Here is a 14,961-nt window from a genome sequence, read left to right as displayed (position 1 = left end):
TGGGAGGTAAGGACTGCAGTGGGCCGCGATTATATCACTGCATTCCAGCCTAGGCGACAGTGAGATCCCATCTCAAAAAAAAAAAAAAAAAAAAAAAAAAGAAAGAAAGAAAGAAAAAGAAAAAAAATAAATGAATGGAGATTGGGCCAGGTGCAGTGTCTCATGCCTGTAATCCCAGCACTTTTTAAGGCCAAGGCAGGAGGATCACTTAAGGCCAGAAGTTCGAGATTAGGCTGGGCAACATGGCAAGACACTGTCTCAAAAAAAACAAAAACAAAAACAAAAATCTCAAATGGAACAAAAAAATAAATAATGCGGATATACCTAGAGTATGCAGTACAATATGGGGAAGAAAAGTATGACTTGTTATAAATAATTTTCTATTAATTAGAGTTGTACAAACTAGATTACATTGTTTTCTCAAGTTACATGTGCCTTATCACCAGAAATGTTCGCACAGGAAGTTAGATCTAGAAATACCATGAATGGAATTACTGCATTAGAAGGCATACTAGGCAGCCACAAAAATCTCTTCCAACTCAAAGAGTCTATGACTTTTTGAAATTAGACAAGAAGGGTACACATGACTGACCTCTTCTGTCATTCCAGCACGGATTAGAGTGAAGAGATATTTGAGTAATCTAACTTCATCTTCTCTATCCAGATCATCAAGGGGCATTTTCTGTCTTATGGGAGCATCAGGGTCCTGTAAGAAGAAAAAAAAAGTCATCATCAATCATAAATCCTTTGTACTTACATACATTTTACACATCATCAAGAGATGATAAACCTATCCTGAGTTTATATACAAATAAATTCATTTTTTCTTTTTTCTTTTCCAAGACAGAGTCTTGTTCTGTCGCCCAGGCTGGAGTGCAGTGGCGCGATCTCAGCACACCACAACCTCCACCTCCTCTGTTCAAGCAATTCTTCTGCCTTAGCCTCCCGAGCAGCTGGGATTATAGGTGCACGCCACCACGCCCAGCTAATTTTTGTATCTTTAGTAGAGACAGGGTTTCACCACGTTGGTCAGGTTGGTCTCGAACTCCTGACCTCATGATCCACCCACCTTGGCCACCCAAAGTGCTGGGATTACAGGCGTGAACCACTGCGCCTGGCTGAAATAAATTGTTTCAATTTAATTAAGTAACAAAGGGAATGAAGCTGTCACAAGATTACAAGTGTTCCAAATAGCCACACAGTCATCTGCTTCCCTACTTAAAACATACTCAGTTGGCCCACAAAGGGCATGCCTCAGTCAGGCAAGGCAGAAATACTACTAGCCTATCCCAGCCCAGGTAACACTAGAAGATGACTTGAGTTTCACTCTGTCATAGCAGCTACATGGTCAAGTCTAAATAGAATTAGACCTAGATGGAAGAAGAACACAAAGCAAAAACCTTCTGTTCTGTGACTACAAAGTGCTTACCTGGTACTTTTTGAGAACATATGGAAAGAGGGCCTATTAAGACCTATTTTGGGATTAATGCCATATAAAACACACCAATGCCTAATAAAAAAAATTTAAACAGATTTCTAATAAATAAGTACAAATCTCCCAAAACAGTTATTTATACCTACCTTTTTTTCATGTGCTTCTAAGCATTTAGGATAATATATTGTTCTCACTTTAGCAGCAAAGAGCACACATGATCTACATGATGGATTTCCAATGGAAAACAATTTTAATGTGACTCAAGAAAGGAAGTAATTCTTACTCCACATGTTACTTAGTGTATGGTAATATGAACATCAATTCAGAAAATGGAATACATAATAGATCAATTCACTACTTTCATAAATATTTTGCAAACATATAATTCAATTTTGGAACATGGTCTCTTTCTGGCAAAAGGAAATCACCACTTTCCAGCTGGTAAGATTAAATGATTTTCAGCTGTTGCCTGCTACAATGTAATTTAGCTATAATCAATTTTAAGCTGTTAAGAGTAGTTTCCAAACAATTTTCTTTTTCTTTTTCCCAAACAATTTTCATCAAAAACCACTTTGTTACTAAACGGAATTCTAGAAGTTTTTTTCAATTGTTACTTATTTCTCTCTTTTCACTATAAACATTTCACGTGCCCTACCTGTCATAAAGCTTCATTCCTTTGTTTCTAGAATAATTCAGCTTCAGTTCTTTTCAAATCCACTGTTATTCCTACTACTCATATCCTAGAATAACCGTTCTAACCTCAAACCAATAAGGCTTTAGTTTTTTTTCACTTGCTTTCAACATAAAAGAGCTTTCATAGGTCAGTCACTACCTTATATAGGCAGAGTCAAATCTTAAGATAAGACCAAAAATAATTTGTTTTTAATGCTGTCAAGTATACTTTCCACAACTTATTACTTACAATTCAAAGGTCATGGATATGTTTCAATATATTCCATCAGATTCCAATGCAACTTAGTTGTTTTAGAGTAAAATGTTAGTGTGTGCAAACCTTTAGAAGAGCAAAACAAAGATCCACGAGAAAAAATTCTCAGCCTGAAAAAAAAAATCAGTTAACTTTGAAGGCAACTTTCATTTCAAAGAACATTTACCAATTCAGTGACAAGCGGACGAACACTTCCAATGTAAGAAGTCAGCTGCCGTTGTTTTAAGGTATGTAGAGTATTTTCCCTGAAAGAAATAATAAGTACCAAATTTTTTAAAGGGGTAATTTTAATAGATCTATTTTTAAAAAATCAAATCAAGTCAAAGGAAGAAAGACAGACTACAATCCCAGAAAAAACATGCAAAAATCCTTAATACAGAAGTACATTTTAGTTCAGATGACTAATGATGTTGAGGGCTTTTTCATGTCCTTATTGGCCATTCATCTATCTGGTTTTGTGAATTATCAGTTGAAATTTTTGCCATTTTTGCTAGGATTATCTTTTTACTATTGAGTTATAGTTCTTTATGAACTACACATCCCAGTCTGTGGCTTGCTCCCATTTATTTTCTTAACGGTGGTTTTTTTTTTTTTTTTTTGGAGACAGGGTCTCGCTCTGTCACCAAGGCTAAAGTGCAGTGACACAATCATGACTCACTGCAGCCTCGACCTCCCAGGCTCAAGTGAACCTCCCATTTCAGTCTCCTGAGTAGCTGGGACTACAGACACATGCCACCATGCCCTGCTAACATTTTAATATTTTTGTAGACATGGGGTCTCACTATGTTCCCCTGGCTGGTCTTGAACTCCCGGCCTCAAGTAATCCTTCCGCCTCAGCCTCCCAAAGTGCTAGGATTACAGGTGTGAGCCACCACGTCTGGCCAATGGTGTTTTTCTAATGATACATTTTTAATTTTGATAAAGTCAAACCAATTTTTTTCCCTGATTATTGCTTTCTATGAGCTAAGATACATCTATCTATTCTCAAGTTACTAGGATATCTTCCTATGCTTTTCTTTAAAAGCTTTATGGTTTTTAGCTTCTACATTTAGGACTATGACACATCTTGAATTAATTGTTGGGTATGGAGTGAGGGAGCCGTCAAGGTTAATCTTCTTTCTCATAGATATCATTTTTCTGCAGTTTGTAAAAAAGGAATTCCATTCCCTGCTGGATTGCTTTGATGTCCTTGTTGAAAACCAAATGACCATATCAGTGTGAATCTGTTGTGGGGCTCTCTGTTCTGTTCCGCTGATCAGCAAAAAAAGATTAACTCTTTAAAAATTGTAAAAACCCAACAGGGCATTTTAACTAAAAAACAAACAAACAAACAAACAAAAACTTATTTTCTGAAAATGAAAACTTCCTTTCAGAAAAAAATCACATCCAATTAAGATTTAATTTTTAACAAATGCTTAGTAGCAGTAATTTCCTAGCTAAGCAGAGAAAATATATAATTGACTTACAGACTTTGTACACACGTTACTGAATTCAAAGGCAATCTGGCAATCTGACCTTTTTTTTTTGAGATGGAGTTTTGCTCTTTTTACCCAGGCTGGAGTGCAATGGCATGATCTTGGCTCACTGGTGCCCGCCACCACGCCTGGCTAATTTTTGTATTTTTAGTAGAGATGCGGTTTCACCATGTTGGCCAGACTGCTCTTGAACTCCTGATCTCAGGTGATCCACCTGCCTTGGCCTCCCAAAGTGCTAGGATTACTGGCATGAGTCACTGTGCCTGGCCACAATCTGACCTTTTAAAAATCTTTTGCAAGTCTTAAACCGTGCCCGGCCACAATCTGACCTTTTAAAAATTTTTTGCAAGTCTTAAAATAAACTGTCCCTTTAACTTAGGGGAGCTTTCTGGTTTCAAGGGCCTATAATAATTTAGAAATACTGAAGAGTGTAAGCAAAAGCAAGACAAAACAAAATAAACCCACACAAGTAGCTGAAAACAGGACAGAAGTGTCTTCTTGACAATCAGAAGATAATCTTCTGATATGATCAATAATCTTATTAAGAAAAAAGCAGGCAGGTGATTGTTTGAAAACATAAATTGGACCATGTCATTCTTCTCTTCTCAAGGTTTCCCATCACGTTTAGAATAAAGTCCAGAATAGTTACATTGGCCTGTCTGTAAAAGCCCTGTATCTGGCTTCCTCCAATTTGTTTTCTACCATTCTTTTCCTTGCTGTGTTCCCACTGGCTTCTTTGTGCAAACACTTTACGTTCTCTGGGTCATTACAGTTCGTTTTCCTGCTCAGAATAGTTATCCCCCAGATTTTTGCATGGCTGGCTGCCTTTATTTTATAAAAGTCTCTTACTACCTTAGAAAAGCCTTCTCTGGCCACCTCTTCAATTTAAAGTAGGACTCCCTGTCCTATCTATCCATTAATTCTAATCCTTTTTTTTGAGACGGAGTCTCGCTCTGTCACCCAGGCTGGAGTGCAGTGGTGCGATCTCGGCTCACTGCAAGCTCTGCCTCCCAGGTTCAAGCTCCTGTCACATCAGTATTTAAATACAGAATTCAGGATCTCCTACTTTAAAAACAATCTCCCTTCTGAGTCACTTTTATTTTATTTATTTATTTATTTTTTGAGACAGGGTCTCACTCTGTCACCCAGGCTAGAGTGCAGTGGCGCAATCTTGGCTCACTGCAACCTCTGCCTCCTGGGTTCAAGCGATTCTCCTGCCTCAGCCTCCCAAGTAGCTGGGACTACAGGCACCCACCATCACGCCCGGCTAATTTTTTGTATTTTTAGTAGAGACAGGTTTCACCGCATTAGCCAGGATGGTCTCGATCTCCTGACTTCGTGATCCACCCGCCTCAGCCTCCCAAAGTGCTGGGATTACAGGTGTGAGCCACAGTGCCGAGCCTCTAATTCATTTTTTTCCCCAAAGCTCGGAATACCCAACAGAATATACATACGTCTCTTGGTATCCATAGGGGATTGGTTCTGGGACCCTACTCAGATACCAAAATCCAAGGATGCTCAGATCCTTTACATAAAATGTTGTATTATTTGTATATAATCTACGCATGTTTTCCCATATACTTTATATCATCTTGATTACTTAAAATACCTAATACAATGTAAATGTTATGCAAATAACTGTTATACTATATTTTTAAATTTGTATTACTTTTTTTATCTTGTTATTTTTATTGTTTTATTCCAATTATTTCTTTTCTGTTTTTTGTTTTTTTTTTTAAGATGGCCTTCTCTGTTGCCCAGGCTGGAGTGCAATGGTGTGAACTCGGCTCACTGCAACCTCCGCCTCCTGGATTTAAGCGATTATCCTGCCTCAGCCTCCCAAGTAGCTGGGATTACAGGTGTGTGTCACCAGACCCGGCTAATTTTTGTATTTTTAGCAGAGACAGGGTTTTAACATGTTGGTCAGGCTGGTCTTGAACTCCTGACCTCGTGATCCACCCGCCTTGGCCTCCCAAAGTGCTGGGATTACAGGCATGAGCCACCACACCCGGCTTGTTTTATTCCAGTTATTTCTGATCTGCAGTTTGTTCAATCCATGGATGCGAAACCCACAAATTCAGAGGGCCAACTGTGTATTTGCAAATTAGCTATCTAACTCTCTTAAACAATTATAAATTCCATAAAGGCAAAGCCTTTACTTGTTTTGCTCACACACTGAACAAAGTAGTGTGAACAAAGTAAAAACTGAATAATACTTATTGAAAGATGAATGAACAATATCAACATTGAGTGACCTTAAGAATTAAAGTTTGGTAACTTACCAATATACTGATTTTGCATAAAACTCAATATTATCAGAAAATTCTCCAATTTCATCTTTGGCAATACTCTCTAACCAATCTACCACCAGCTAAGAAAGAAAGAAAAAAATAAATTAGTGTTAACTACCAAATCTATTCGTGTTTTATTTGTAGTGGCACTACTACCCTTAATTCAAACAGTTACAGAATTTTTTTTTTTTTTTTGAGACAGAGTCTCACTCTGTCGCCCAGGCTGGAGTGCAGTGGCATAATCTTGGCTCACTGCAAGCTCTGCCTCCTGGGTTCACGTCATTCTCCTGCCTCAGCCTCCCGAGTAGCTGGGACTACAGGTGCCCACCACCACACCCGGCTAATTTTTTTTGTATTTTTAGTAGAGACTGGGTTTCACTGTTAGCCAGGATGGTCTCGATTTCCTGACCTCGTGATCTGCCCGCCTCAGCCTCCCAAAGTGCTGGGATTACAGGCGTAAAGTTTCTGATTTTAAAAATATCAAGTAACAATTTTTCCAAACACTATTTTTACTTTTTTAAGATAAATAAATATTATAGCAAAAGAATAAAATTTTCTATAGGAATAATCGTTTTTAACAGGCTATTCCTGAAAATACTAGGGCTATTACTTAAAAATCAAAGAATAAGGTTTCTAATTCCTTTTAATTGCAAATAAAAAGATCAAGTAGAAAAAAAATTCAGAAAAAAGTTTTAAGTTAAAAAAAACTTCAGTACTTTGCATGTCATTAACCTTTTCTCCATGTTTCATAAAAAAAATTTTAAAATTCTAGTCATACCTGACTTTGTCGAACAAGTGAATCCCTCTGAAATAACGCTTCCACAACAGTTTTTTCACTGGCATTAAGAGCCTATTATGAAAAATATTTAAAGGATAAACAGAACGAAAAGAAGATGCTGTAAGAAATATTATTTTAACAGAAAGATAAAAAGCCAGTATGAAACAAGTACAGTTAATCAGCTATACATAAACATTTTACCACATAGTAAATCTGCATATTCATCATTGAAAAGTATCTATTGTGTAAATTCCAAACTGCTACATCAATTGTAGCTGCTCTTACCTGGTATTTTGATTCTTTACACTTGAAATTTAAAATTCCATTTTCCCAGAGATGGTGTTTTGGGGAAAAATAAACACAAAATAAAACAAACAAAAAACTTTAATAGGCCAGGCATGGTGGCTCACACCTGTAATCCCAGCACTTTGGGAGGCCGAGGCAGGCAGATCACTTGAGGTCAGGAGTTCAAGACCAGTCTGGCCAAAATGGTAAATCCCCCTCTCTACTAAAAATACAAAAATTAGCTGGGCGTGGTGACGCAAGCCTGTAATCCCAGCTACTCAGAGGCTAAGGCACAAGAATCACTTGAACCCAGGAGGCAGAGGTTGCAGTGAGCTGAGATCACGCCACTGCACTCCAGCCTGGGTGACAGAGCGAGACTCCACCCCAAAATTTAAAAAAAAAACTGTAATACAGGGCTGAATACAGCCATGTTACATGTTAGAAACTAAACATTTAAAAACTTTAAAATCCTTTATAGTCTATACAGAAGTTGATAAGTAATAAAAGCTAAGAGCAATCCAAGGCTCTTACAACTGACTTTAAAAGACAATTTAATGCAAATATTAGCAAGTAATACTACGCAGTATATTAAAAGGATAATATATTGTGACCAGTTCAAGAATGGGTCAAATTAATTAATTAATCCATTTTATCCATGGGTTAAAGGAGAAAAGCTACATGGACTTCTTGACAGGTACCAGAATATTTCATAAAAATATCTTCATAAATTTTACCTTGCCATTTTGATTTAAAAAATATATATATCTTCATAAATTAGAAGTAGACTAACTGAAACCTCTAGCAAACATAGTCGTCCCTTGGTATCCATGGGGGATTGGTTCCAGGACCCCTCGTGGATACCAAAATCTGTGGATGTTCAAGGCCCTCATATAAAATGTTGTAGTATATTTTATTTAATTATTTATTTTTTTTTTGAGACAGAGTCTTACTCTGTCACCCAGGCTGGAGTGCAGTGGACCTGATCTCAGCTCATTGCAACCTCTGCCTCCTGGGCTCAAGTGATTCTCATGCCTCAGCCTCCTAAGAAGAAGGGAGGTGCCTGCCACCACACCTGGGTAATTTTTGTATTTTTAGTAGAGACGGGTTTCACCATGTTGGCCAGGCTGATTTCAAATACCTAGCCTCAAGCAGTCTACCTGCCTCGGCCTCCCAAAGTGCTGGGATTGCAGGCGTGAGTCACCTCATCCAGCCAAAATGCTGTAGTATATTTTAAATCATCTCTACTGGACCTGGCTGTGATAAAAAAATAATGAACAACAAAATCATCTCTAGATTATGTATAATATCTAATATAATGTAAATGCTACATATGTAAATAGTTGTTATATCACTTAGGGATTAAAAACATGTGCACATATTCAGTATAAACCCAATGATCTTTTATTTGAGACAGGGTCTCGCTCTGTCACCCAGGCTGGAGTGCAGTAGCACAATTATAGCTCACTACATTCTTGACCTCCTGGGCACAAGCGATCCTCCCATCTCAGCCTCACATGTAGATGGGACTAGGCATGCACCACCATGCCCGGCTAAGTTTGTCACTTTTTGCAGAGACTGGGTCTTGCTATCTTGCCCAGGCTGCTCTTGAACTCTGGGCTAAATTGAGCCTTCCACCTTGGCCTCCCAAAGTGCTGGGATTACCGGCATGAGCCTCCACACCTGGACCATTTTTTTTTTTTCTTTTTTGACAGTTGGCAGAGCTAGCTGAGGTTTTATTTTGGAAAAAAAAAAAATTGAATTGTTTTGTAGCTGTAGGCATGGGCAAGGGGGGTACCCCAGGCAGTAAACTCCCCGCTATGGGTGGGCAGAGGGCTAGGGCTGAGCCTCAGGTGGCTCTCCTGTTCCCTGTGCTCCTCAGGACAGCAGCCTCTCTGGGGCAGCCGCAGAAGGGGTAGGCCGCTGTCACAGCTGTTCACTTGGTCAGTACATCAGATGACTGGACACCAGCTTTCTGTCGTGGGTCTCGATCTTCACAATCACAGCCCTGGTGGAGCTGGTGCAGCTGAAGGAACTGGAGCCCACACCAGAGCCAAAGCTGGAGCCCAGGCTGTAGCTGAGGCCAGGGCTTGTGAGGCCCCCGTAGGCCGAGCTCAGACCACCTGCATAGCCACTGGTGGTCTTTGTATGGATACTCATGTTCTGCATCGCAGACTCCAGCTGGCTCTCCTCCTCCTCCAGCAGCTTCCTTTAAGTGGTGATCTTGATGTCCAAGGCCAGCTTGAAGTTCATCAGCTCCTGGTACTCCCACAGCTGCCGTGTCATGTCCTGCTTGGCCCGCCCGCCTCCAGCTTGGACAGCTTGGTGTTGGCATCCTTAACTGCCAGCTCCCTGTGCTGCTCAGCATCTGCGATGGCGGCCTCCAGGGAAGCCCTCTGGCCTTTGAGGCCCTCAATCTCATCCTGGAGCCGACTGATGTTCCCGTTCATCTTGGAGAGCTCAGTCTTTGTGCGCCACCGGTCATCCTATGCTTCCAAGCCAGCGTCTGCAGCTCCTCATATTTGACCTCATGCTCTCAGCCTCAGCCTGGTTGTGGTTGGCGATCTCCTCGTACTGCGCCTTGACCTCAGCGATGATGCTGTCCATGTCCAGGGAGCGACTGTTGTCAATGGACAGCACCAGATGTGTCTGAGATCTGGGACTACAGCTCCCAGATCTCCTCTTCATACAGTTGCCTGAGGAAGTTGATCTCTTCAGTAAGCCCTTCCAGGTGAGACTCCAGCTCTACCTTGTTCTTGTAAGCTTCATCCACATCCTTCTTGATGAGGACAAATTCATTCTCCATCTCTGTATGCTTTTTGATCTCATCCTCGTACTTGTTCTTGAAATCCTCCACCAGCCCCTCCATGTTATCAAGCTCCACCTCCAGCTTCAGCTTCTCTTGGCCCAGAGTGTACAGCTGCCAGCAGAAGGTTGTTGATGTAGCTCTCGAACACGTTATCCGTGTTGCTGTGAGCCATTTTCTGCCGCTGCAGGGGCCCCCACTTGGTCTCCAGCATCTTGTTCTGCTGCTCCAGGAACCGTACCTTGTCAATGAAGGAGGCAAACTTGTTGTTGAGGGTCTTGATCTGCTCCTTCACCTGGGTGCACACAGCTTGGATGTTGGGGTCCACCTCCAGGTTAAGGGGGTTCAGCAGGCTCTGGTTGACCGTGACTGCGGTGATGCCTCCTATACCACTGGCCCCGCCAAAGTCTCCACCCAGGCTACCCCGGAAGCTGCTGCTGCCCATTTGGGAGAAGCTCGAGGAGCTGATGCAGGCACTGGGCCCACATATGTAGGAACGGCTACTGAAGGCCCTGCGGCCAGAGTTGGACACCTTGAAGGAATTCTGGGTCACTCTGATGGACATGGTGGAGGCAGAAGTGAAGGCAGGCAGGCTGAGCTAGGCGGAGATTCGAGGAGCAGAGAAGCTGCTTCTTGGTGATTCTTTTTTTTTTCTTTTAAAGAATACTTTTGATCTGCGGTTGGTTAAATTCATGGATGTGGAACCCACATATAAGGAATTTCGGCTGACTATACTTAACTGTAAAGTGAGATACTCCCTTTAAAATCCAGAAGATGAGGAGTAAGAGTTCATTATTATTCAACTTTACTTTGAAAATTCTAACTAACATAATAAAACCAGGAAAAGAATTAAGTTAGCAATAAGTATGGAAAAATAGTCAAAGTCTTCACTACTTGTAGATAACAGAAATGCCTGGAAAACCAGAGGAAACCTATTAAAACTAGTAAGTGGGCTCAATAAATAGCCAAATATGACAGTCTTCCTAGATGTGCATTTGGAATGAAGTATTTGTGGGATAAACAAATTAAAAGATTGGAAAGATATTAAAAAATATTTTAAGTGAAAAAGTAGCCTTGGAGTTTGAGACCAGCCTGGGCAACATAGTAAGACGCTCCATCTCTATAAAATATAAAAAAGAAATTAGCCAGGCATGGTGGTACACACCTGTAGTCCTCGCTACTTGGGAGGCTGAGGCAGAAGGCTCACTTGAGCCCAAGAGTTCGAGGCTGCAGTGAACTATGATCATGCCACTGCACTCTGGCCTGGGAGACAAAGTGAGACCATGTCCCCGCCGTGCTGGCCACCCCCAAAAAAAGAAAAAGAAACAAAAGAAAAAAAAAAGCAGTCTAACAGATACACATAAAATATTTATTATAAATATACATTATCTCCTTTTTTAACTATATATACTTGCTTCAAATATGAATTACTTTTGGGTGAGGCACGGTGGCTCACGTCTGTAATCTCAGCACTTTGGGAGGCCAAAACAGGTGGATCACTTGAAGCTAGGAGTTCAAGACCAGCCTGGACAACATGGTTAAAACCCTGTCTCTACTAAAAGTACAAAAATTAGCTGGGTATGGTGGTGCATGCCTGTAATCCCAGGTACTAGGGAGGCTGAGGCATGAGAATTGCTTGAACCCGGGAGGTGGAGGTTGGAGTGAGCTGAGATCACGCCACCGCACTCCAGCCTGGGCAATAGAGCAAGACCCTATCTCTTAAAAAAAAAAAAGAATTACTTTTAAAAACAGAAAATATAAAGAAGTTAAACCCCAAAAAGGCATCTGATCTTGGTGGTTTAACAGGCATATATGTGTACATATTTTTTCAAAACAGATATAGCTGGTTTATTTTGGAAACAAGTCTCATCCAGAAATGTTATTTGCTGCATTTAAAAAATATCTGAGGCTATTTGCATGTTTCTTCCCCAAACCCTCAATCCAGCCAAGTCCAGTTTTACCACCCAAGGTCCTTTCAGGATCCCAGGCCTGGAGGCTGTAGAAGACAGCATTGAATCCTAAGGGCAAAAGAATGGTGTTTACCTGTCCAGACTTTCTCTCACACACATATATATGTATGAAGAAAAACATTCACTGCATTTTTTTTTTATTTTTTAGAAACGGGATCTCACTCTGTTGCCCAGGCTAGAGCGCAGTAGTATGATCATAGCTCACTGTAGCCTTGAACTCCTGGGCTCAAGTGATCCTCTGGCCTTAGCCTGACAAGTTGCTGGGACCACAGGCATGTGCCTCTACACCAAACTATTTACTGCATTATTAATGGCTACAGCAAAAATACCAGTAACAACCTAAATATGTCCAGCTGAATGTCTCAAAAAATTACAGTACATTTATACTCTGACATACTATGAAAAAATATGGTAAAAACCTACATGAATTTTAAAAAATCTAAGAAATATTAATTTTAAAACTCTCAGTATAAGCCGGGCACAGTGGCTCACACCTGTAATCCCAGCACTGTGGGAGGCTGAGGTGGGCGGATCACAAGGTCAGGAGATCGAGACCAGCCTGGTCAATATGGTAAAACCCCATCTCTACTAAAAACACAAAAATTAGCCAGGCATGGTGCCACAAGCCTGTAGTCCCAGCTACTCGGGAGGCTGAGGCAGAAGAATCACTTGAACCCAGGAGGCAGAGGTTGCAGTGAGCCATGATCGCGCCCCTGCACTCCAGCCTGGGTAACAGAGTGAAACTTCATTTCAAAAAAAAAAAAAAAACTCTCAGTATAATGTATAAATGAAATCATATTATATGTTAAAAAACAAATGTGTGTGTGTATACAAGTATGTGAGTGTATGTTTATATATATGTATGTATCTATAAAGATGCATAGAAAAATGTCTGGTAGGATACATACTAAAACTGTTACACTAAATAGTCAGTGGGATAAAAAGGGACTTTTACCTAATTTAACTCTCTAATATAAATCAATATGATTATTTTATGAGATTGAACCTTTTATTTACTTGTAAAATTTTTAAAATGAAGAAACTCAAGATGGAAGGCTGAAAATAAAATCCTGGCTGGGCGCAGTGGCTCATGCCTGTAATCCCACCACTTTGGGAGGCCAAGGTGGGTGGATCACCTGAGGTCAGGAGTTCGAGACCAGCTTGGCCAACATGATGAAACCCCGTTTTCTATTAAAAATACAAAAAATTAGCTGGGCGTGGTGGGGCACGCCTGTAATCCCAGCTACTCAGGAAGCTGAGGCAGGAGAATCACTTGAACCCGGGAGGCGGAGGGTGCAGTGAGCCGAGATCACGCCATTGCCCTCCAGCCTGGGGCAACAAGAGCGAAACTCCTTCTCCAAAAAAAAAAAAAATCCTATTAGTAACATTTTAATTTGTATGTATTTATAAAGGAAAAAATTAATATAAAACTTACAGTAACTGCAAATACACTTTCCTCTTCTAATACAGACTGTATTCTGTCTCTGGGGAAAAATAAGACAACATAAAAAAGCCTTATTTCACACGAATATAATGAACTCACCACTGAGCATCTGAGAGAAGGAAAATTTGGCTAACTTCTTTTTAAAAATTTTTTATTATTTATTTTTTCAAATATGTATATCTGTATTTTTGTAAACAAAAATGGGACAACAGGCCGGGCACACTGGCTCATACCTGTAATCCCAGCACTTTGGGAGGCTGAGACAGGCAGATCACTTGAGGTCAGGAGTTTAAGACCAGCCTGGCCAACAACAGAGTGAAACCCCGTCTCTACTAAAAATTAAAAAATTAGGCAGGGCACGGTGGGTCACGCTTGTAATCTCAGCACTTTGGGAGGCTGAGGTGGGTGGATCACCTGAGGTCGGGTGTTCGAGACCAGCCTGGCCAACATAGTGAAACCCTGTCTCTACTAAAAACATAAAAATTAGGCCAGGTACGGTGGCTCACGCCTATAATCCCAGCACTTTGGGAGGCCGAGGTGGGTGGATCACCTGAGGTCAGGAGTTTGAGACCAGCATGGCCAACATGGCAAAACCCTGTCTCTACTAAAAATATAAAAATTAGCCGAGCGTGTTGGCATGCGCCTGTAATCCCAGCTACTCGGGAGGCTGAGACAGGAGAATTGCTTAAACCTGGGAGGTGGAGGTTGCAGTGAGCCAAAGTCACACCACTGCATTCCAGCCTGGGCAACAGAGCGAGACTCCATCTCAAAAATAAAAATAAAATAAAAATACAAAAATTAGCTAGGCATGGTGGCCAGCATCTGTAATACCAGCTACTCAGGAGACTGAGGCAGGAGAATCGCTTGAACCTCAGAGGCGGAGGTTGCAGTGAGCCAAGGTTGTGCCACTGCACTCAACCTGAGCAACAGAGTGAGACTCTTTTTCAAAAACAAAACAAATGGCAGAGGGGACATCATTTATATATTAATATGAAATCCAGTTTTCATATAACAATATGTCATGAATATGTTTCCATGTCAATGAATATACACAAATGGTAATTTATTTATTTATTTACATTATTATTTTTTTTGAGATGGAGTCTCACTCTGTCACCCAGGCTGGAGTGCAGTAGCACAATCTCGGCTCGCAACCTCTGCCTCCGAGGTTCAAGTGATTCTCCTGCCTCAGCCTCCCAAGTAGCTGGGATTATAGGTGCCCACCACCACGCCTGGCTAATTTTTTTATTTTTAGTAGAGACAGCGTTCTACTATGTTGGCTAGGCTGGTTTTGAAGTCCTGACCTCAAGTGATCCACCCACCTTGGCCTCCCAAAGTGCTGGGATTGCAGGCATGAGCCACTGCGCCCAGCCTACAAGTGCTAATTTAAAATGGCTGCAAGTATTCTGGTTCTAACAGAGCTGCTGTAATTCATTTAACCAATTCCTTAGTAGTAGTTTTTAATTTTTTGAGATTTAAAAGTTTTATTCATATGTGGTTGTATATATTTCTCATTATTTTCTTAGGTTAAATT

The 14,961-nt window shown here is 40.8% G+C and overlaps 1 protein-coding gene and 1 pseudogene across 3 annotated transcripts in view; both read right to left on the bottom strand.

Moving 5' to 3' along the window:
• The window catches only part of NUP107 (nucleoporin 107), a 56,506-nt gene that overhangs the window by 26,583 nt on the left and 14,962 nt on the right, over positions 1-14,961 (bottom strand). For 2 of the 3 annotated variants that reach the window (XM_054443541.2, XM_063646493.1), the window contains 5 exons: positions 13,419-13,467; positions 6,926-6,997; positions 6,139-6,227; positions 2,548-2,626; positions 593-706 (listed from right to left, as the gene is read on the bottom strand). In XM_054443541.2, the coding sequence (XP_054299516.1) occupies positions 593-706; positions 2,548-2,626; positions 6,139-6,227; positions 6,926-6,997; positions 13,419-13,467 (403 nt within the window). The remainder of the gene's footprint in view (positions 1-592; positions 707-2,547; positions 2,627-6,138; positions 6,228-6,925; positions 6,998-13,418; positions 13,468-14,961) is intronic. The other variant, XM_063646492.1, reaches the window with a different exon arrangement.
• On the bottom strand, positions 8,576-12,721 carry LOC129009948 (keratin, type II cytoskeletal 8-like; annotated as a pseudogene).

The sequence above is a fragment of the Pongo pygmaeus genome, chromosome 10 (assembly GCF_028885625.2).
Source record: "Pongo pygmaeus isolate AG05252 chromosome 10, NHGRI_mPonPyg2-v2.0_pri, whole genome shotgun sequence".
Classification (NCBI taxonomy): domain Eukaryota; kingdom Metazoa; phylum Chordata; class Mammalia; order Primates; family Hominidae; genus Pongo; species Pongo pygmaeus.
The sequence above is the reverse complement of the archived record's forward strand: the minus strand, read 5'-3'. Positions and strand labels throughout refer to the sequence as shown.